At 36.1% G+C, this 24,344-nt stretch overlaps 2 protein-coding genes across 2 annotated transcripts in view; one reads left to right on the top strand and one right to left on the bottom strand.

Annotated features, from left to right (window-relative positions):
- The window catches only part of LOC120634756, a 186,772-nt gene extending 166,915 nt beyond the window's left edge, over positions 1–19,857 (top strand). The window contains exons 7-10 of the mRNA XM_039905532.1: positions 7,031–7,308; positions 11,931–12,018; positions 17,891–18,130; positions 19,571–19,857. Of these exons, the coding sequence (XP_039761466.1) occupies positions 7,031–7,308; positions 11,931–12,018; positions 17,891–18,130; positions 19,571–19,686 (722 nt within the window). The 3' untranslated portion in view covers positions 19,687–19,857. The remainder of the gene's footprint in view (positions 1–7,030; positions 7,309–11,930; positions 12,019–17,890; positions 18,131–19,570) is intronic.
- A 2,164-nt stretch (positions 19,858–22,021) lies between these two features.
- On the bottom strand, positions 22,022–23,701 carry LOC120632528 (putative serine protease K12H4.7). The gene has a single exon (XM_039902352.1). The coding sequence runs from the start codon at positions 23,699–23,701 to the stop codon at positions 22,277–22,279; it is 1,425 nt and encodes a 474-aa protein (XP_039758286.1). The 3' UTR covers positions 22,022–22,276.
- Between the last annotated feature and the right edge of the window lie 643 nt (positions 23,702–24,344).

Genomic DNA, 24,344 nt, shown 5'->3' with positions numbered 1-24,344 from the left:
TCCGGACCGACAAATTTCGATTTCAACATGAAGGTCGGTCTTATTCGTGACTGGCTGTGGCATAACTAGATCGTCAGAATGGAACCATTTACCCATACCTCATTAGAGTGCGCATTTTGAATCTTAGATTAGCAATTGAAACGTTAAAATGTTGGTCAAACATGGGTCGTGACTGATTCTATGCAAAGTAATGCAAATGATCGAATAGAGGAAGCGTATTTGTGATTGAAAAACAAAAATGATCCTTGTTGCAAACACCTTACAAATGTAAGACTGGTAACTGATTTCATTACTGTTAGGATATCGTAATTGATAATGCCGTGGTGATAATCTAGTGGTGAGGGCTTCGGTGAGACTGAGTTCCTCTTCACCTCTAAATTCTCATTTAGTAATGAGCAATTAAATATCACTTGCTTTAACGGTTAAGGAAAACATCGTGAAGAAACCGGCTTTCCTAAGAGAGGAAAACATCGTGAGGAAACCTGCATGCCTGAGAGTTCTGCATAATGTACTCAAAGGCGTGTGAGGTCTACCAATCCACACTTGACCAGCGAGATGGACAACGGCTTTCTCCCACAGGAAGAAGAATTTAGGCCGTGGTCCACCACGCTGGCCCAATGCGGATTGTCATACTACTCACGCCTTTGAGTACATTATTCAGAACTCTCAGTCATGCAGGTTTCCTCACGATGTTTTCCTTCACCGTCAAAACAAGTGATATTTTAACTTAAAACCCACATAACTTAGGAAAGTTAGAGGTGCGTGCCTGAATTCCAACTTGGCCCCCCCGAAAGCGAAGCTGAAGTACAAACCACTAAGCCATCACTATTTAAAAAAAGATGATTTTGAATTGAAATTACATATATGGTTATAAAATACAGAGTGTAGGAACTCTACCCGATACCTTAAGATTTTTTGCAACCACACATATTTTATTATCTTTTAACTTCGGTAAAATTGTTTGATGTTTGTATCATCTAAAATGCTTTTATCTCGTATTTTATGAGGATTATTTCCTGGCCTTTGCAAACTTTGTGCCATTTTAAGATTCAGGTCATTGACTATACTAATCTAGATTCTAACCCCGTTCAGACATACGTGGTGGTCCACAAAACGCGTAAACCAGCTTATCTAGTTCCTTTACATCTTTATCTAGTATCTAAGAAAATAATGTGTTTTTAAAAGCCTTTGTTTTATTTCTTTGAATGTTTATCGGTGACAACGGTTTCAGCGATCTTGCCCGATGGTCACTTACAATTGTCGATGCAAACTGATTGATACTATACACCTTTATGCCGAATACCAATTGCTATGCGAGTAGAAAGCCGCCGCCACGCTGCAGGCTTTGGTATGTCAGATGGAATGCGTTAACTAAGAAGATTGAAGACCTCCCTGCCGCAGAGGCGTCCTGGGTCCGATCCTTGGCAGAGGTAGTTTGGGAATTTAATTTCTTAATTTTCTCTGAATTCTCTCTTTTTTAAAATCCATGTCCTGGCACGTTTGTTTCCAGCGGCTTCCAGCGACTCTTTTGATGTCGTCTGTCCACCTCGTTTGGGGCTGACCAACAATGCGTTTACCTGTGCGGGTTCGGCATTCCAGCACCTTGGAACCTCAACATCCATCGGTTCTCCGAGCTGTGCTCCGCCCATTTCCACTTCAGCTTTGCGATTCGTTGAGCTATGTCGGTAACTCTGGTCATTCTACGGATCTCCTCATTCCTGATTCGATTAAGTAGAGACAATCGTTACATAGCTCTCTCCATCTCCCGCTGAGTGGCTCTGAGCCTTCTTATAAGGCCCATTTCAATATTAGATTGTTTAAATTATACCACAGTAATTTATAGATACACGACGATAATAATTGCCTTCAGCGCCCCCGATTCTACGAGTCACTGCCTGCGAAGGGCCCTGCTTAATAACGAATTAATTATTTCCTACTGTGTACTCTTAAAGGCAGCCTTTCAGTTGATTCCGCTGGCTCATTCGATTTAATTTAATATGACAGTACAAACAGGTTGTAGTGTGCTAAGCTGAACTGTCACAAACTCGGGTCACAAACGTGTGACCTGAATTATAAGACCTAATTATAAGAATGAAAGTCACAATAATTTTAACTCAATTTATGTTATGTAATTTATGATTTAGATCAACCGTTGTGACTAGTTTGTTAAATAAATTAGGTTTTTATCTACTTACTTGAATGGTATAAATACTAGCTATCAGCATATTATTATCTCTTCTCTAGCTGTACCCTCGTCTGCCATCTCCCCTGGTGGTTAATGATGATACATGATGGTAGCAAACTAACTTGTTTGGAGTATGGCGGAAGAATTTCCTAAACTCATAGGTACCCCTTATTAGTGTTTTCGGTGGTTAAGCGTGCTCTCCGATGCACCAGATACAAATATAAATATGCTCCGGGCTGGTACTGTAGTCTGCCCAACAGAAAACCCTACTTGGTACAATTTTTGCTCGACCCAGGAATGGAACTTAACACCTCGTAATCCGTAGGTTAGAATTTTAAATAAACATACTTTTAACTAAAAACCAATTAGTGACTGTAGCATTTTGACTAAAATATTGTAAAACTCTGTACCTAAGTATTTAAACAGGGTATTGAAAAAGCGTATTAAAATAATTGCTAAGATACCGGCGACATTGATACTTAAGATAAATAATTATTAAAAGAAAAGAACTTCACATAATATTCAATGCTATTTTCATACCCTTCTAGTGTTAACAGTGCAAAAGTTACAACAGTCATTAAAATAGCATTTGTGTCGTTAAAGGCATCGGGTAACGTTTTACTGCAATGCTTTTAAGTAACTTGAGTATACATTTGCTATTTATTACAGGCAGGCGTCTAAGTTACGACAGCATTTTTTATGAAAGTATAGTATCGAGCTGTGATAGCATAGTGGTTAGGACTTCGGCTTTACTTTCAGGGGGTCGAATTCTAATCCTAGCACGTCCCTTACTTTCCTGAGTTATGAGCGCTTTAAGCATTTAAATTTCACTTTAACGGTGAATGGAAAATATCGTGGGGATACCTGCATGCCTGAAAGTTCTGAATATTCATTCAAGGGCAATTGTATATTATTTTATAACAAATTACCAAACGAAATCTTTGAGTTGTCTCTCAATAAGTTCAAAGTTTATATAAAACGTAAGCTTACAGAAAAATCCTATTATAACATTAAGGATTATTTAAACGATAAAAAAGCTTGGGTGTGAATTGCTCTAGCTTCATAGCTTAATTTAAATATACTGGAAGATGGTGATAACAAAAAAATAAATTTACCCGGCTAAGTTTGTTGTGGGCTCTTCTTAGACCAGGGCGCGTTTGGAACCCTCGTAGCTTTAGATTTAAGTTGGCGAACGAAGTTATCGCCATCCCGTTACAATTATGTAAACAAATATGTATGAACGCTTCATAAGTGCCTGTGATAGGCCTACATGAATAAAGAAATTTTGAATTTGAATTTGAATTTATTGTGTGGAGTCCACCGATCTCGTAACTACCAAGCGCGGCTAAAACCCTTCTCACTGTGAGAGGAGACCCGTGCCCTGTAGTGGGCCGGTAATAGGTTGATATGATGATAGTTTTACGCTTTACTAATACTGTCTTGTGGAAAGCATGTTCACCGCGATTCACTTTCCTTCTCTTTTCTCAACGTGTAATAGTGGGACTAATGCCCGTTCACTAAGGACGGGCAAGAAGGCAATGTCTAAGTAAGTAACGCGTAGAAGATTCCTAGGCATACATTTTCCTTTCACCAATCGATTTTCACTAGGCAACTCACATAACCTAACTGGTCTATGGTTCTTGCCACAAGGTCTGGTATTTCGCGTTGGTATTATAATTTTTTCTATTTGTTGTATGGACTTAAGGTTATAAAAAAAAAGAAAAACAAAATTCATTGATCTGTCAAGTACCTATCAGTTTACGAGTCCCATCAACATTACTATCCGTCGAATCGTTGTCGTAATTTTTTACGAATCCTAACGACGTTAGATATAATTTTTTTCTATGAATCATCTAAATCACTAGGAATCATAGGCATATAGTGAAAAAGGGCATTACAATGCTTTGCCTATGCCTTAGCCTTACCTACTGGGTTCAAGTAAATTATGTAAAACCCTTGGTTTAATTTCGCTTCTAAACGTAAGAAGCATCTTGGATTTTGATATATTGAGACATAATTTTCAATACATTGAAGAATACTATCTGAGTAAAAAAGGTGCCGAAAACATGGTTCTCCCAAACTATACTCAGCTCTCATTCGTTCTCTCTTTTATTCGCGCAGGAAAACATCGCAAGGAAACGCGCATGCCTGAGAGTTCTCTATAACAAGCGTGTGGTTACCACTAATCCGCACTTGGTTAGCTTTATGGACAAAGTTCTAATCACCACTTATTCTTAGCCTTCTGCCAGGGCCGGTAAAGAGTTGACAATCATAAAGCGCGAGAGAGACATAGATAAAAATATTTATGTCCAGTCGACTCAGACGATAGAGGCGGTACTATAGGTACCTTTTTACATTGGTAAGAGCTTCGAATGCATATCGCCGAATAGTACGTAGGTAAGGAACAATAAAATTGATATAAACATCCAATCGATTATCTAACACGCTCTTTGCACAGTCGGCAACATTTCGCAATCGAATGTCGTGATCCAGAGATCGGATGGCAATCACTAGACACGAGGACCTATGGTTATATGCGACGCGACGTTACAAAGGCTGCCACCCACATTATTATACGTTTATTAAGCATACCAATCCTAGCTAATGACCTTGAGGTTAACTTTCAAAAGGTAGCTCGACACGTCACGTATGTTGGGAACCGTGGACGGGCTGTGGCGTCAAACTAGACAGTATTGTAGACTGTAGTGCTGTTTCCAGTGGGAGGCTTTGGCCGTGTCTAGTTACCACCCTTCTGACAAAGAGCGTTCCTGCACGATGTCGCGTATAAATTCGTATAATTCAAAATTCGTTTATTTCAAGTAGGCCTACTTTATAAAAACTTTTGAAACGTCAAGAATGTCTGTTTGTAGTGACTCTACCAAAAAGAGATTATATAATATAAGGTATGGGTTTAATATAACTGCTATCTCCTAAAAGGTTATCCCGTTACCATCTTAGGCTGCAACATCCCGCTACCATCAGGTGATATTGCAGTCAAGGGATAACTTGTAGTGGTATAAAAAAAAAATAGTGTCGAAAGTGACTAAGCGTAGATATATTTAAAATTTTAGAGAAACAAGAGACAACTGAAAAATAAAAGGGGCGAATCGAGGCTTGTGCTTAAAACTTTACTAAAACATATAGCCATTTCCAGTAAAAGAATTCCACCGTTTTTTGGTAGATATCATTATCACCATCTACCCATTACTGGCCTTCTTTAGGGCCAAAGGGCTAATGCCGTGTATTGGATAGCCGGAGTTGCTTTGGGGAATCCCATGATATATTATGAAAATTAAGTTTTGTTACAGTAAATTCATAAAGTAGGTAAATAATTAAACTTTTGATAACTATAAATTCATATTTGCCAGATATCTATGTTCATGACATTGAGTTGGTGGGTATCTTTATATATATATTTCTTGTGTGCGTGTGTATGTCACTGAACTCCTCCTAAACGGCCGGACCGATTTGAATGAATTTTTCGGTATGCATTTGGGTGGCACCCTGGATGGTTTAGATTCACAAATCAGCCCGACAGATGGCGCTGGGGTCCGCTAGTATTGACATAAATATGACTGCATTATCGATGCACCGCATGTCGTCGAGCCCTGGGGCTCTTCTCATGGCGAGCTTTCGCGCTCGCCCCACTCCCCCGGTGACGCCGTAGCAACCCCTCAGGTGGTTATCGGCAAGTGTCCTTCCGAAAAAGCGATGCACCGCAGTGCTACATGGACTCGAGCGATGCAAAGATACCTCCTGGTGTCTTAGTCGTTTATCATTTAATTTGTTATACTCCGCGAAAAGCAAGAGAATCTGTATGGTCTAATTTATAATTTCTTCAATCCTAAACTCACAACAAGCAGACCTTCGGCAATGTACCCTCTACGTACATTGCGCACCGAAACCGGATTCACATATTTTCTTGCTTTACGCGGAGTATAGCAAAATTAGCTTAATTTTCATAATATAATTATGCCGTGTCCTTGAAAATATTATGGAGAACACTCCATCTTGCAGGTTTCCTTGCGATGATCCTTAACCGTTAAAGCAAGTGATACGTATTTCATACTTAAATTAGAAATGGAGGATCGGGGATTAGTCCCCTCGAAAGGAAGGCCGTAGTCCTAACCACTAGGCTCTAACTGCTTATTCGATAGGCATATAAACATAATCGATATAAGCAAATGAGTCAATTTAAGGAGTGCCTCTGATATAAGTTATTATGATTATCTTTCAATCTTTTAATTTTTTAATTTAAAATTGGAACCTCGAAATAGATCATCGAATCAAGCAAAAACTAGTCAGTATACCTATATAATAATATTTCAAACGAACTTTTATTAAAAATTATAATTTTGTATGGAATAAAATTTGAATCAATCTCAATTTTATAACTAGGTCAACCTTCAATCAAATTATAAATAACTCATATAATAAATTCCACATCAAAGTCACTACTTTAATTCCGAATCTGATATTTATTTCGAGCTAAATTGGCTCATTTGTAAGCGCAGCTTAAAGATCAAAGGTTCATTGCAATGCAGTCTCAATGAAGATTATAAGTCAGAAAATATTTATAAAGATCACTCTTTAGTTTACGCAGGTAGAAAAACAAACACACAAACACATACATACACACAAACAAACACACACATACACACAATCGTTTAAATGGAATATTTCTACAATTAGTGCCATATAACTCCAAACTGGGTGGGAGTACATGAAGCACAGTTTTAACTACCCATGCCATATTATAAGTGCCATTGTAACTGTTCCAAATAAAGTTTTGTTTTTTTCTTTGATTATAATCATCATATTAAATGTAAAAATTCTTGTCAACAGTTCAAAGACCAATGGATATCAAGAACAGACCTCGCATCCCGATACCCGATGAGGATCCTTACAGTATCGCCAGTTCAAATGCCAACGGCTCTGGGTCAAGCGGCAGTTCTGGAGGATATGGTCACAACGGCCACAACGGCCACAACGGTCTCAATGGCCACGGGGTTGTAGCGGCGACGAGAGAACAACTGATGATGCAGATGGGACAAAGGAGAGGTGACAAGCCTCCGAAACTGCCACCAAGGGAAAATGGTTATGGCCCAGCTGATATTCCCAAGGTAAGTCAAACTGACGAAAATTATATATAACTCAACCTACTAATTGTTATTGTCTTTAAACTCAAACTGCCTAGTTAGTTCAGTGGTTAACATGTTCAACTATGGAACACGAGATCTTAGGTTCGAATCCCGGCTTAGGTTTTTTTGTTAAAGGATATTTTGTAAATATGAGGTGTAAACCCCCGTGCCTCGGAGAGCACGTTAGACCTTGTGTCCTGGTTATAATCACTTAGTACTACTTATGTGATACTAGTCTAAAACCGTCTCTCCTGTGAGAGAGGGGCCCTTCTTTGGGACTTTAATAGGCTGCACTTTTAAGTTATTCGGATAACCGAAAGTCTTAGATTAGTAGGTAAATCTTTTAATTTATACAGGAGACACGTAAATCAGCGGCATCTTCTCAAAATCTATAAAAAGATTAAAAATTAGATCAGAAGGAAAAATACGTAATAGGAATAAGAGCGAATTACCGTTATAAGAAATATCTTCCAAACATGATGTATAATGAAAACCAAATATTGTTTGTATTGTATTGTACTAAATTCAATTTTAAACTTGAATCTCACTCAATAAACTTGTTAACACAAAAAATGCGTGAAGAAACTATAATACCTACAGTAACAGAGCGGTAAGGACAAGAAAGAACCGCGTTATATGGGTATTCCGTTAAAAGCATTTCTGTGTGTATCTTATTGAAATAAAGTTGTATTAAGTATGAATAATGATGTAAAGAGAATGATAAATTATTTAAATCACGAACGTTAGTGAAGAAACGATAAAAAATAAAGGTATTACATAAATTGAGTCTTAAATTGATGAAACTAAATAAACAAATGATAAAACACAAATGTATTATAATAATCACAGTAGATTTACCTTCAAAGTACCTAATGAGAGAACCTGCCCTTCAAATTGATTGAAATCAGGATTGAAATTAATGAAACCCAATTCGCTCCAACCATTCCATTAAAATTATGACTGACCAACAAATTTATAACATCCAATTTGTTATACATTAGACGTGGCTAATAATTTGCCATATAATTTTATTGCAAGTGAAAATTGCATTATCTTTGTTGCAAATCACATTACAACTATTAAGTAAAGGTGCTATTTTAAAAATCAATTTGCACGTGATTTTATACGTTTTTTACGCGTACCTTTATTGCGAACTCCATTTACGGGATTTATTTTTAAAAGTGCGGACAGCCAATCTACGAAACATTAAGCATGACCACATTTCTTATACGTAGTAACACTTTAAGAAATGTTAATAGTTGGTAGTTTTCTTTATTTACGCAATTGTTTCTTATTCCTCGTGCGTTATAAAAAACAATCTGTACTTTATACTTGCATCTTCAGGATAAAGAGCATGAATCCAATTAAACGCTAACAAATTTAAAATCAAGCTTATTAAAACGTGGCTCATAAAATAAGTTATCAACTACTTGTCATTTGTAAATGGCATCTAAATCCTTAATCTTAATGTAAAAGAGGATACAATTCAGAATAAATTCAGACTCATGAATCACAACGGGTTCTTAATGGAAATCAAAACCTTGACGGTAAGATTACATTTTTTTTATAATATAAGGGACATTTAATGTGTTGCTTGATAAAGGTCCGATTTACACAAAGTGATTCCGAGATGCACCTTGCCATGAATAATGATATGTCTTCAATTTGCAACAGATTGATAAATATTACCAACTAATGCCATTTCATCGGCTGTAATAACATTAACTTATTATAAATTAACGGTAAATTTTGATATTATATATTATTTAAATATGTTGAAATAATTGCAATTATCTAAACGTAATCATTAGTCATTATATAAAAGAACACCAGATATTCTTCGGGTCATTACCGCACTTTGTTTGGATAAACTTTAGCAAATCAGCAGTACGTTTCTATTTACTCAGTTGTTCGTTATTAAAATACAGTAAATAGGTCCTGAAACGGTGATAGCCCTGTAGGTAGGACTTTGACTTTACTTTCGGGGGGCCAAGTTCGAATCCCACGCACGTCTAACTTTTCTAATTTATGTGCGTTTTGAGCAATTCTCTTGCTCGCTTGAACGGTGAAGGACAACATCGTGAGGAAATCTGCATGCCTGAGAGTTCTCCATAATGTTCTCAAAGGTATGCGGAGTCCACCAATCCGCACTGGACCAGCGTGGTGGACTACGGCCTTAACCCCTTCTCATTGTGGAAGGAGACCCGAAAACAAAATAAAATTTGTCAAAATTTAGTTTAGATTTTTTACTCTAAGAAACGACTAAGTATATCTAAGGAACTCCGGGGTCGTCTTTTCAATATCACATACTAAATTGTTAAAGCTCTGTAATAGCATCTTTCAAATCCTCATCTTCATAATAAAAGTCACTAGTCGTGTATAATAACATTAAAATTAAACTTTGCATATTAAGCGAAGCTAAATGAACAATGATGGAGTCTTTATCGATGACATATCAAAGAAATCATTGCCGCCAAAGATAAATGTACGTGTGGTAACCTTGACTATCTTTTTATTGGTTCAATCCAAATAGCTCGCTTTTGCTATGACATTACAAAGATGAGGAATGCCTTTTGTCCCTTTTACGTTGTTTTTTTTTGCATTGATCCAACACTCTCGTGCATTTATTTGACACTTTATAAGTTGATAAGGATCTTTAAGATGCAATCAATTATATTCTGCTTTTGTAGCCATTTATGAACTTACTACTGAGATTGACTTGAGCATGTCTTTGCATGGAGTTATCGGAGTGCCTATCGTATCGTTAAAATACTTTATCGAAAGAATATTTGTAAGCATTTTAAATCTCGATTTACCTAGTGCAAGTATTTATAGAAGGATGCATTTATAAACTTTATGTATAGATTATGAACGTATCTGACATTTTGTGCCAACTAAGTAAAATAATTATCAACACAAAACTGTATCCTTCGTAATACAGTCATGGTTGCGTTATCTTCGGAGTTTAAATTAAAGAAAGAAGTGAAAAGCTATGTACGAGTATGTATCGGTTATTTCGAGGGACATCGTCGGCAATTTAGATCGAATTTATTAACGTTAATAATCAAATCAGCTTTTAATTCCTTATGACTTTCATTTTCCTAATATGTGTTTCATTTCAATGCACCAGGGACATTATTATGCCTCAATTCTGAGATTGTTCTTTTAACTACTTAAAATTTTATTCATTTCGTCATCCCCAGTCCACTAATGTAGTAAGCTGGGCAGAGGCTTCATTTTTAGATAGAGAGCTGCCTAAATGCGGGGTGAGCTTTAGCAATGAGAATTATTAGTATTATCACAAGATTACCGGGGTTCACGTCTTAGCGTGCTCTCCGTGACAAAGCCAATTTTCTAACTCCGGAACGGTAACCCCCAAATATTTTTTACCCCATCCGGGATTAGTGATCAGTAATCTTAGATAGATCGATGATCGGTTTGCCTTTATTAAGTGCTAAATTTTTTGACTAGCATCCAAGGCTATTATTTACTTGCACTAAACGAGTTTAAGCCAGTATTTCTTTTTCCCGATAAGTCTCTTCTACAATATGAGCGTCGTATCACCATTAGTTGTTCATTGATCTCGTTTTACCTTGTAAGAAGATAAGGATAGTCAAGTGCCCACGCATTTATTTCTTTGCTGTTAATTCCTTTGTCGTTTTGCATTAGCAAATCAGGTTTTTCATATAATTCTGTGTGTTCCGATAACGCTATCGCATTGACACGGTTTATATGTTTATATATCCTTTTAAACATTTCAATTTTACGTAGATTGTATGACTTGTTTAAGTCTTGTATATTAAGTGATATAGATTAAGACAATGTAATAAGAGTTAAGAAAACAAATACTGCAAAAGAGATTGTGTAGTCACTATTGTGAATGTCCGATATTATTGAATACTAGTAGTTGTCCGCAACCTTGTCCCCGTTTATTTTGAATTTTAGAAAAATCGCAGGAACCATTTATTTTTGCGGGATAAAATGTATTTTAAGGATGCAAATTATTTCTATTTTTATTATGACCGCTTACCCGATGTTAAGTGATGATTCAGTCTAAGTTATTATTGGACAAAAATGTTAGGGCGGTTATATTAAACTCTTTTTATCCGTTTCTTCTCGGCATCATACCGAAACGGTAAAACGCTTGGAAGTTGATCTAAAGTCGTGAAACCTACCTGACTAGAACAGTAAATATACCAAAAAAACAAATTCCCAAATTGTGTCAAACCCAAGACCTCCCACTTTTTTGACAGCGCTCACCACTTCGCAAACGAGTCCGATGACACGTAACACGTATTAACTAATTTTACTATGAGTGTCATCAATATAAATTCAAATTCAAATACAAATTCAAAATTAATTTATTTCAAGTAGGCTTAATATAAGCACTTTTGAAACGTCAAGTCTGTCTGTTTGTAGTGACTCTACCATCGGTTCGGAAGGCAGATGCACTTTTCCAACATCAACAATTTACATTTTACATTTTAACAATCATTTTTCTATCTTGTGAGAGATGAAAGCGGAGCCGGATCCTTCCAAGCAACCTTGTCATTAAGAAATTCATCAATTGTATAGTATATATAATGTCGATTTACCTTCCACAGCCGGATTACGATGACATTGAGAGCGACCGCGTTCCTACACAGTTCCCGAGGGGAAAATCCGACAAAGGCAAAGACAATAAGAAATATGGTGAGTAGTTTTCTTTGTATATCTACTCGTACCTACTGTATCCCTAGTACGTACTTATAGTACTTCCATTCATAATAAAAGATGTTGAAAACATATCCTACTAATATTATAAATGCGAATGTTTGTAAGTATGGATGGATGGATGGATGGATGTTTGTTACTCTTTCACGCAAAAAGTACTAGACCAATTTGACTGGAGATATTATATCCTGGATTATCAAATACAATGCTTTTTATCCTGGGAAAATGTACGGTTCCCGCAGGATTCATGGAAAACCAAAAAACCGCGTAAATCCATAAAATTTATTTTATTAGTTTTTTCAGGATAAATGGTCACACCCACTTCAAGATGTCAATATACGTATCCTTTACAGAGATTTGTATGCGTCAATCCGTTGCCCTCTTGCTGCGTGGCATAAGAACCGACTAACAAAACATTTTCTCATTCATAAATTTAGTAACGAAGAATTTTAGTTAGAAAAGTATTTTAATGACCATTAGGTACATAGACATTTCCTTGAATTATAATCAATGAAAATGTAGTATGTAGGTATCTGTTTTCAATTCAATCTCGGTACGATAATTAAGGTTCAATTCAATTCTAGGATTTACGAATCGATGACTAGTTGCGTAGGCGCTAATTAAAATACCCACCCTTCCTATTAAATTAGGGACACAAAGAACTGCTACCAAAGTCTACGAGACTGTGATTGTAGCTTTTAATTAAACGCGGATTCGAAAAAGTACAATCGTTGTATTTAATTATATCAAAGTAATAAATTGTTTGAAACAAAAGCACGATCCCTAGCGCTCTTGTCGCTTGAACCTTTTAATTGACTTCCCCAGAATAAAAAGCAATGTTTATAACAAACTTTTGTTTGACTTGCCTCATTCGTATGCCTTTCGGATGAAAATTACTGTCCATATTTCAAGACCTTGCAGAAATACGGCATGGAGCTGGTCAGACCAAGTCAACAAATTTTACTTTGACTCCTACTTTTTACAGTCGGTTCTAATTTAGACGCAGTGCCTAAGTATGTAATATTCGTACACTTTTTGTTTTTTAGTACTATATTACGAGTTAGCCCTTTATTCTTATCTGACCAGGCGGTATACCGTGATGCAGTCTTAGAAGGTAGCTGTAATAACCTGCTACGGTCAACGCATACTGCCATACTAAAGTAGACATTTTTTTTATTATAATTTCCCAAAATGATCGAACCTTAATAGACCAAGTAAAGCTTTTTGTGAGATTGCTCGACCGGGGAAATACGAAATTCTATCGCCATTCCATGATGGAAAACGGGAGGCTCTTTCTAGGTCGTTATCCTTCACACCCTGCGATGCTTTTATGAAGTCCGAAATTCTATCGCCATTCCATGATGGAAAACGGGAGGCTCTTTCTAGGCCGTTATCCTTGCACACCCTGCGATGCTTTTATGAAGTCCGAAATTCTATCGTCATTCCATGATGGAAAAAGAGAGGCTTTTTCTAGGTCGTTATCCTTGCACACCCTGCGATGTTTTTATGAAGTCTGAAATTCTATCGCCATTCCATGATGGAAAACGGGAAGCTCTTTCTAGGTCGTTATCTTTGCACACCCTGCGATGCTTTTATGATCACCAAGGTGCAATTTAAAGAAATTGCACCTTGCTGATCATAAAAGTAAAAAAAAATATACGAGTAAATAAAAGTACGAATAGATTACCTATAGTTTAATATTCTAAATTCTTCAGTCTGCCAGATGTGCGAGGTAGTTATTGAATAGATGTTTACGTTTATTTTGACTATTAGGTATGTACCTACCTGTTCATACCACAGTATTTGCGACACGTCATGATTTAATACCTCTGACACCGCTTTGGCATTCGGGATTTATGTTCTGAACATGTAATTTACAATGTGATGTTGCAAGTATGCACACTTTCATATCAATATAGTGTTTATGTATCGTCATTTATAACTCACGGTTGTCAAGAGACATCGTTATGTAGACATAATATCACTAACAATAATATACATAACAGATAAAATATAGAATTTGACGGTAAATATATAAATTTATTTATTTATCATTACAAGATTTTCACTAGGTAAGACGATCTATGACCTTTAGTTGCTTACATTTTATTACATAGGTAAAATAGACTGTTTATATATTTTCTAACTAGCTGTTGCCCGCGACTTCGTCTGATTTCGATTTTGTTTTTTTATGTGGCATTAAACTTAGTTGTAGATCTAAAAAAATTAAAGTATTCAGTGTCGCTAAGCTTTAAATGAGGGGTTTGCTGATGTCCGCTGAGGAATTCCGTCCTCTATCTCCAATCACAGTTTGGGCAAAATTAAACACATTTTATAACCTCTATAGTACAAAAATAATTATTTAAATCGGTTATAATTCATCGGAGTTATTGTGTAAAATCGTCAAACACTCATCCCCTCTCCCAAAGGAACCGTGCTTAATGTCGGGATAAAAAGTATCCTATATTACTTCTAACACTTCCAAGAATATTTGGACAATGTTTCATGAAAATCGGTTCAGTAGTTATTGCGTGAAAGCGTAACAAACAAACTTACATTGACATTTATAATATTAGTAGGGATAGGGATAGTGATAGGGATTATACAAACCGAAACGTTGATAGCCCAGTGGATAGGACTGCGACTTCGCTTTCGGGGGCCGAGTACGAACCTCAGTACGCACCTCTAACTTTTCTAAGTTATGTGCTTTTAAAGCAATTTAAATATTATACGGTGAAGGAAAACATCGTGAGACGACGTGCATTCCCGAGAGTTCTCCGTAATGTTCTCAAAGGTGTGTAGAGTCCACCAATCTGCAAAGGATCAGCGTGGTGGTCCACGGCTACTTTCCCCCCCCCTTCTTATTGTGAAAGGAGACCCGTGCCCTATAGTGGACCTACTGGTATAATTATGATGCATTGTTTATTTATAAAATGATGTCATGCTATACATATCAATTAATAACTAATTCAAAATAAAGCTCATGAACGAAACGTATTAGAATGCTAAATAGACATTGAAGTTACTTGGTAATCATATCATGACATCTCATCGGGGGATTACCATCCATGACAGCGTGTGAAAACCTCAAATTACTTAATCGATTAATAGGTATAATTATAAAGACAGTTTGACTCTTAATAGTTACTTACTACCTGGTATCATCATCAGCCTATTAATGACCTTCTTCTGAGCATAGACATCCTCTCTCATGGAGAGAGTGTTCTAGAACATAGACACAACATGCTGCTCACATGCGAGTTATTGGGCTTTCAAGATTATCTCCAAGGTTAGGGCATTCACATTATTTATCCGGACCTTTTTGGAAAAGAACCTCTTGTTTGTCTCATTATTATTAGGTGCCCGCCTATGGTAATTTGTGAAAAATCTTGAAGCTCTCTTGAAAATCTTGAATAAGTAGTTCTTCTCTCCCACAAGAGAAAAGAAGTGCCGAGATATCAGAATAACAATATCAGAATATATTTTTTTTTTTCACTTCAAGATAGCTCACGAATACAATCTCACCAGCTGGTAAATGATGATGCAGTCTAAGATGGAAACGGGCTAACCTGTTAGGAGTATTGCAGTTGTATTAAACCCACAACTCTAATCGGTTTCTACGCGACATCGTACCGGAACGCTAACTCGCTTAGCGCTACGTTTTTGTTTGTAGGGTGGTAACTAGCAGGCAGAAGCCTTCCACCAGACAAACTACAACAGATACTGGTTATAAAAGTGTATCAATCTTCCACAGTATTTTGAACGCGCATGCTTTTAATATGTTTGTTCAAACCTTGCAAATGTCGTTAAGCGCAGTGCAGAGGTTACTAGACAATACTGTTTCGCAACCTGGGACTGGCATTTGGGCATATCCTTGATATTTAAATTGACGGTATTTGCGCTGCGGGCGTAGGATGCGGAACACGAACGGTCGAAGAGCGCGTTCATTGTGATTTTTAGGGTTCCGGACCTCATAATTGAAAAACCAGACCCGGCACTCATGAGTTGGGCCTGTCCCAAAATAAACAGCGCCAATAAAGAGGTCACCAGGGGAAGCACTACTGTCAAGATACTTTCCTGTTTTCCGGTTTGAAGGACGTTGTTACCCGTGATACAAGAACAAAGTCAAAAATTTCGTAGTTGGCACATAGATGGCACTTTTGATGCGTTGATTACATACAAAATGTGTACTTTAGTGTATTAGTGACGGCGATAATTACATTCGTGAACTTAAAACTAAAGCTACGAGGGTTTTAAACGCGCCCTGGTGTAAGAAGAAGCAACAACAAACTTAGCCAGGTGTTCTTTTTTTTATCACCAACTCACATTGTCATTTGAAAATATTTAAGAAGCAACCTGGTTAGAGCAATAGTTCACACCCAAGGTTTTTTATCGTTTACGTAATCTTTTGTACCATAATATGACTCTTCTAACTTTGTACTTTTTTAGAGACATGCCCAAGATATCAACCGGTAATTTATTGTAAAATTGTGTGCCTTTTAATGAATTGCTTATTTTGTGTAATGTAAAGTGTAATGAACTGAAAGTTTATTTTTGCTTCCAAAGTTCAAATTATTGCAGTCATATTTTCTCTTACATTTAGATATACTTATTTTTGTGAAATTTTTAAATATGTATCGGACACATTACTTTAACATCTTGAAAGGTTTGCTAGGTCTTCTTCACTTATTCTGCCCTTACCTTGTAGTTCCCATCTGCCACACGTACCTACTACCGCGTAGGTACATGTGGCACTCAGCTGAAGAAAAAGCTGGTTAGGAAATGATAGCATGATAGAACAAAATAAAACACCTCCGATTATCTATACAGGCTTGAAACAGATCTACCCAAAAGTCGTCCGTCGTCATATTTCGAAAGACAACACTCGAACCTATATATTCGTTTGAGCATCCCCATTCTAGCTTTTATAATAGACAGACAGGAGACAGAGCAAGGGTACGGATAGGTATAAACTCAATGCGAGTGACACGCCTTTTGACCAGGTTCACAGTACGACTAATAAATATAGATAAAGAGCTTTATTATATCTAGGCTGTCAACTTTAACATTTCGTTCAATAGATTCGTGAGAATCAGACGCAGCCATCGACCTAAACTTTAAATGTTGCCTTCATCCGATACGGTATTTTAATAAGCGAACTGTATGCAAGATTTTGACCCAATTCTTGGGAGCTAACCATAAAATGTTGTAGTTTAATTTGGGAAGAGATTATATTGTTATTTTGACATAGCGTTGGCAGACCGCCTACTAACGAGGTTAGACCATATCGAGTGAGTCAAAGGAAGTCTCGCAGTACGGTTTTGTACCACATGTATAGTGTCACAGGATAACCAATTTTTATAAATAAGATACGATGTGGCGCCTCTATTCGCGGGGTACGTTCCAAGGTCCGGTCTCACTCAGAGATCGTAAGATATATGTAATTTAGTCGGCCTAAAGTTGGCTCTCGGAGTCGTACGCGCTAGTGCCTTGTACCAATTTACCTTTAAATTCCTACAAAGTTACAAACTATAACTGCGCAGCCACTCGTGACTTACTTCACTCTGGGCAACTTAGATCGCGCGTGCTTTACTCCCGTTTGTAATGCAATATTGCGCCTGTATATTACTTATAAACATATTTTTTTATAGTCCGAGCCAATATAAATCGTAAGTCATGACGTAGCCTAAGGTGAGATAGGATAGGAGATAGGGATAGGTGGAGAAAACTGCAGATGGACCATTACATAATTACTGATTAGACGTTTCCAATAATGGGCACGGAAGCAAAGCGTACGGGGGTGTTAATGATGTATCGTTTCATTATTTAATCACTGAACAATTTTTTCCAGATGATCCGTACTACTGCGGCCTGCGCGCCCGCGTGCCCAACTTCGTGAAAGCCAACGGCAAGCACGTTCTGCCAGCGATGACCGAACGCCTAACCCTCAAAGAGACGCCGGTCCCCAGCAAGCGCTACAGTGTGGCCCACGCACATCCCGGCCCCTTCCCTGGTCACTTGCCGCCATTCGCCCACGCCCCCATGCCCCAATCAGCACTTTGGCACGCACGCTCCTACGAGAGCGGAATCGGTGCGTACGACCGTCCCCGAAAAGAAAAACTCATGTACCAATTCTATCCCGACAAGGAGCGAAGGCTGCGCCCCATGGTGATCCAGCAGCCCCGCTAGTACACTAACCTCGCACTTTATTATCGCGGACCTCTTCGCTCCAATCTTGGTATTTACCCTTTCTCTTAATTCGCTTAGCTTGGTAGCACCACGCCTGATGCTTGACGGTAACTCCAACTTCTACACTACAGTGTTTCTTATTCATTTCCACTATTACTTTCACCTTTTCTGTTCTTTTGTCTACCTTTGTTTCTGACGCCACCATACCATATCGACAGCGACTTATGACAATCGCTGAACTTATCCATTTAAAGCTTCGCTTTCATCCATACTTGATATGAGTAGGCTGCCATATGATTACTTAAATTTTTTCACAATTAGATGCACTAGGTTTAATATTATTTATGAAGACATACATCGATCTCCATCGGACCATTGTTCATCGAACATTTGTATTAAATCCAAGTTGTACGAAAGCGTTAGTTAATGCTGGGTCATGAAACCGTGGTGTAAACACAATTCCTAAAATAAAATTACTTTCCCCTACACCGACATAAACCTTAAGCACATGCAGGTTGTTAAGTGCAATACATGCAGTCGTGATCATGTATGCCTTAAGTCAGGTTACAAACAACGTGTTAGTTGTTTTTGCTCAATCGTTCGAACAAGCCCAGAATTATACGTTGTTAACTAGGACGCTAGTACCAAGTACTTTCAATGTTCGAGGGAAACGGTTGTCTTAGTTTATTTTTTACAAAAATACATGATACATAGAGTTTTTCGTATTGTTACCCAGCTAGTTTTATGCAAATTTTGCTGCTAATTTGGTTGTACACAAGTCCTAAACTTAAACTAAATTGGCATGTTATAGAATGCTAACCTTAAAATAGAGAACTTACAGTTTAGGTTCGGATTTAGACAAATCCGAACCTAAACTTGTTTTGCTTCATAGACCAAATTTCAACTCAAGTTCGGCTATTGATAGAATGCTTTCCTGACAGCTCCAGATTGATTAGACTTGTTATTAGGAATAGACGATGTAAATTTGAAGTCGCGTTTCTTTGCGACAGTAATATTTTTATTTTGTTTACCCTACTAACGAATGATTATTATTGTTTTAAACTAAAACATATGTTTAAAAAATAAGAAAACAATATTTTTTTAACTCATCACCTTACTAGGACCTAAACACAATCATATAATAAATAATATTTCTTAGGTATTAAATTAAACCAATAATTTCCGAAGTGGTCAAGGTATAACGACCCTCATTGGTCAACTACGAATCATATCAATAAAAAAACAACGCATGAGACATTAATGGGGCTCACTAGGATGAAATCTTTGGTAGAAAGGTTTTAACTAACGATTTAAACTAATTATTCGATTTTTATATTAACAGATGGAGATCACTACGACCCATACGCACTGTACGGCCGTCTGCCGATGCCTGGACGTGGTTTCCCCCCGCCCCCCGCACCCAACGCGCGCCATATGTTCATCGGAGAATGGGATTAACCACCGTATCCCCATAACATAAGGAACATATTAGCTTATATTGATAACATCACTTCGATGCAACTTGCAAGATTTCACCTATGAAATTTTGAACTTGAAGTGATTGTATCAATGCTGACGACATGTAAATACGATATTGTAAATTATGCTTATTATAATTTACCATATAATGTTTGATTACAAACTTTACATGTAAGAGACTTAAATATGCCAATTTAGGTATATGATTTTGTATTTTTGATAAATGTTTCTGTAAAAATAATATTCTACGCAGTTTTTTAATGAGTATACCTACATTCTGAGCGTTGAGCTATTCAATTGACTTAGGTATGTAATAAAATATGTTTAGAATTTAAATAGTGCTTTACGTCCAATAATCACTGCCAATACATTTATTTAAAATAATATATATAAAATCATATTTTACTTGCGAACATGTATTATTTCAAAATCATTTTATAGATATTATGTAGATACACATTCGAGGAAGGTTATTCTTTGTAAGCGGTTACGTTTTTAAATAAGATTTATATATCTGCTATGTTCCTAATGCAAAACGATTTATTTATAAGAATGACTAAAAAAATTAAACGGACTAAATAATATTTGTATGAAACAAAATTGGCCGACTGATTTCAAATTTCTAAATTTATTCATCTGTATTTGTCTACCCACTGCTCCAGAAGGGTAACGTTCATCGGCTGTTGGTATATATTTGAGTATTTCCTTATTTTACTTCCAAACGGCTATATAGATTTTTTTTTTAATTTTTCGTTTTGCATTAAAAACAATATTTTATTGCTATGTTAAGATGCAATCCTAGTCAATACAGGGTTGGAAATAACAAATCAATCGCAATCCATCCTAATCTTTTATATGGGAAAGTCTGGTTTTTTGTTTGTTACCAATATTCAGCTTAATGACTACCTGAATTCTTTATTGACGTTTGGCACTTATATAACTTGCGTCCTGGAGATATCCGTGGATCCTGGACAAAGGACTATTTACCCCGAAAAGCAAACGTGAAATATTCCTGCGGGATACAAAAACTCCTTGTTGCCTATACACGGCTTCAAACTGACATAGAGATATCGTGCATTCTTAAGACAGTTACAGAATACTTTTATCCCCACAAAGCAAACGGTTGACGGTTTATATTTTTAAAAACAGAAACACGCATTGCTAAAGCTCCATGTAATGACGTCATCAACTACATTTCAAGACAATTAATTTAATAAGCGATTTCCATTACATGAGATTAAAGATGAATGAGACTGTTTCCTTCAATTAATTAACCAGATTATAGATTATAGACATTCAGAAATATTTTACTTAAAAGTTTTTTAGGGATCCTCTTAGCTCATCTTAGTTGACAGAAAATATTAAAAGTTAAACACAAATCCTCTAGCAAATTCATGTTAGGAGTTACATTTGCCTCACACATAAATATGATTGTTTTTCATCTCCTTTAATACTCTACACAAACGCAGTAATATTATACATACTATGAAATAAATGCTTAGAAACGACTCATCAAATTATTTTATATTTCTTTAAAATAAAAGGATTTTTTTATGTATTTTATTTATAAGTATTTTTTTAATCGTTTTTTTTTTGTAAATAGATTTTTTTATTATTATTTGTTACGATGATAGTAGCGGTAGTTATCTTAACAAATACTTAATTTAACCTAACAATTAAAATGTATGCTATTATAAGTACGAATATTACTTTTTATCAATACTCAATTATTTTAATTTTAGTTGTAATATTCTGTACAATATGCTTTGACAATTTGTATTTTTCTATTGTCAATATTTTTTATATATCTTAAGTCTTTTCTTATAAGCTTTTTTCTTGTAACTAACTAACAATTTGAAATATATTTTTGAAAAATTATACATATTGGTTTTATCCCTGTTGGAATTATATGATATTTTTAAAAGATAGATGAGAAATTCAAATATCGGAGGTGCTAAACACGTTACCATTCTATATATAATTAAATAAATATACATAAATTAGATTAATACTTATAACATTTCATCATTGCGTTGTCAATCGTAAAAATATCGAATGCAGCTAAACTTTTCTTAAATTATCTGAAAAACATAAAGATAATTATTGTTTAAATATATCAATTATTCAAAATTTATTCGATAGCATCTATACATAGAAATAATCGAATAGTTACGTATAATGTATATCGATATTCATACAATAATAACATTGTTAAATATATTTGATGTCAGTAAAAGCGCTAAGACTGTTCAATAATCATTAAGATCGATTCTAGCAACGAAGTCAATATTTAATTTATATTGAAACGGTCTTGGCGACGGTACTTTGTTATAGTTACGTATAGCATCAACATCCTTCGTCTAAATTAGGGTGTTGGTAAAATAGTAACCTAATTTAAGGACAATCTGTATGGAATCAAATATAAAATTATTTTAATAAACCTTTTGTATTTTACTTTCTATTTAACCCAATCACCATATAAATATTTAAGAATTATGAACAGTAAAGTAGAAAAATACTGATGCAAATTGTTAAAAGGCCATCACCTGAAATCATCACGTTACGAAAGTTAGGATTCAGCCCCAATCCATTTTTTTATTAAATATTTTACATGCTTTCTAGCCTCTTTCAATTCTTCGATATCACCTTTTCTATTAGAAAACAGATCCCTGCAATGGGATGACCTAGGAATAACTACCGCTGGTGCACTGTATGATAGGTCTTCCAATATGCCGAGAGTGCTCCACGGATCGAGGTCGCCATTTGTAAAAACAACATTAGTGACGTTCGGTTTTAATGCTCCATAAAGATCATTAACTTCTGCAACACCATCATTCACTCTAGCTTCGTCAAAATCAGGACCAAATAGTTTAAGACACATTTTAGTATAAAATTCAAGGGGTATATTTTTTGTGAATGGTTGCTCCTCTGATGACGTTGTCTGATAGTAACCAAACTCATTACAAGTTTGATAGAGCCACGCCAAAATCCATTTATTTTCTTCCTCGTAAAAGCTATCGATCATTTCGTCAAAATCATAGCAACTACAGTTGTTGCTGTTAGATTCCTCTGATCGGTTCGTACATACAGATTCAGTTTCTATACGTTTACAATGACTTTTTATTTGGCCTGTGGTACCGTATTGGGAGATCTGCATGAATTCTCCGACTTTAGAACTGAAAAAAACTTGCTGATTTTCTGGCTTAGATAAATCACATTCTTCACAAATATTCTCTTCTTTTTTTAGTATTTCGATCCCTTCAGGATTCTGCATTAATTTATCGTATCTCTGAAATATTTTTCTAATATTTCCTAAGCAATTCTCCGTACCATGTTGTTCATAATTGTCGTTAACTTTTTCGAGGTACTCAAAGAAATCCGTTTTTGCTAAAACAGGGCCACTACTAGCAATAGCCGCGTCAACTAAATCAGGATATAACAATTTCATCCACGCCGCTAAGTTGCCGGAGTATGATCCTCCAATAACAACAACCTTTGACTTTCTGTATACAGATTTACGTTTAAGATATTTCAAAAAATTTGCATTATCCGCTAAGGCTTGTCTAGCACTCAGATATTTGAAAGCTTCCGCGTCAGTGCCATTCAACGGTTTGCTTTCACCGTAATATCTATGTTCAGATACATACATAGCTCCATTTGTTTCTTTGGCCAACTCGTACATTATCCCAGTCTGCGCCCATCGCGGAGAAGCAGCACTTTCACCCCCCAAAAATAAATAAATTGGCCCATTGAATTTCCTAAAACTCAATCTTTGGAAATATCTCATTTTCCAAACTCTCTTCTCTGTCGAGTTGAAGTGGTCGAATTCTTGGTTTATCCAACATGTCTGAGTTGTAAATTCTTCCACAAACGTTTCTAAATTATTAAGTTCGGCATTTAGATAATTCAATCCGTTTATAAGACTGAACAAATCAATTCCGGCAGAAGCATAATGATTTAACAACAACATAAATGGATAATATTTAAAAAACATTGTTTTAATTGTCAAACATACGGCCCATCAACACATTATTATACGAGTTCTAATCTTAGTACTTCAGGCAATGCAAAACATATTCAGCATACCAACACACAAGATAGCTGTTCGCGTTGTTGAATTTTATCGAATACTTAAAATTATGGTGGTACATTTTTCATTTTCAGTTTAAACTAAGTTTTGCACACAGAATTACCTTTGTAATTAAATATATATATAAAGGCACCGCATCTTATCTGAAGTAAAAAACCGTTATTTTTAAGCGTTATTGACTTGTTTGTTTTATTCAAGTGAAACTTCTTTCGGCGCGTTTAGCACTTTTTGGGTGGACCAAACCTAGGGAACTCGCGTCAACTTCGCCGCACATTTTCCATGAGTTATATGTATACCTACTGTATATACGAGTACTTTTTGGGTGAACACCAAGCGTAAAACCAAGCTTCCCATGTACTGTCTGTACAGGTACTGTGTATATACGAAACAGGTTTAATTTCCACTTCTACTTATCGGCTGTCCCCAAACACTGTTCCGCATGTTTATTTTTTTATTTAGAAATAGATTCACGCATAACCACAATCTCACCTAAATGTGGAAAGTGTATAAGATGGAACGCGCCTAGAAGATGCCTAGACACTAGACT

The sequence above is a fragment of the Pararge aegeria genome, chromosome 2, assembly GCF_905163445.1.
Source record: "Pararge aegeria chromosome 2, ilParAegt1.1, whole genome shotgun sequence".
NCBI lineage: Eukaryota > Metazoa > Arthropoda > Insecta > Lepidoptera > Nymphalidae > Pararge > Pararge aegeria.
This window is presented reverse-complemented; position numbering and strand designations above follow the sequence as displayed.

Bases quoted from the DNA above. Each gene is read 5' to 3' on its own strand.
- LOC120632528 (XM_039902352.1), bottom strand. From the start codon at position 23,701: ATGTTTTTTAAATATTATCCATTTATGTTGTTGTTAAATCATTATGCT.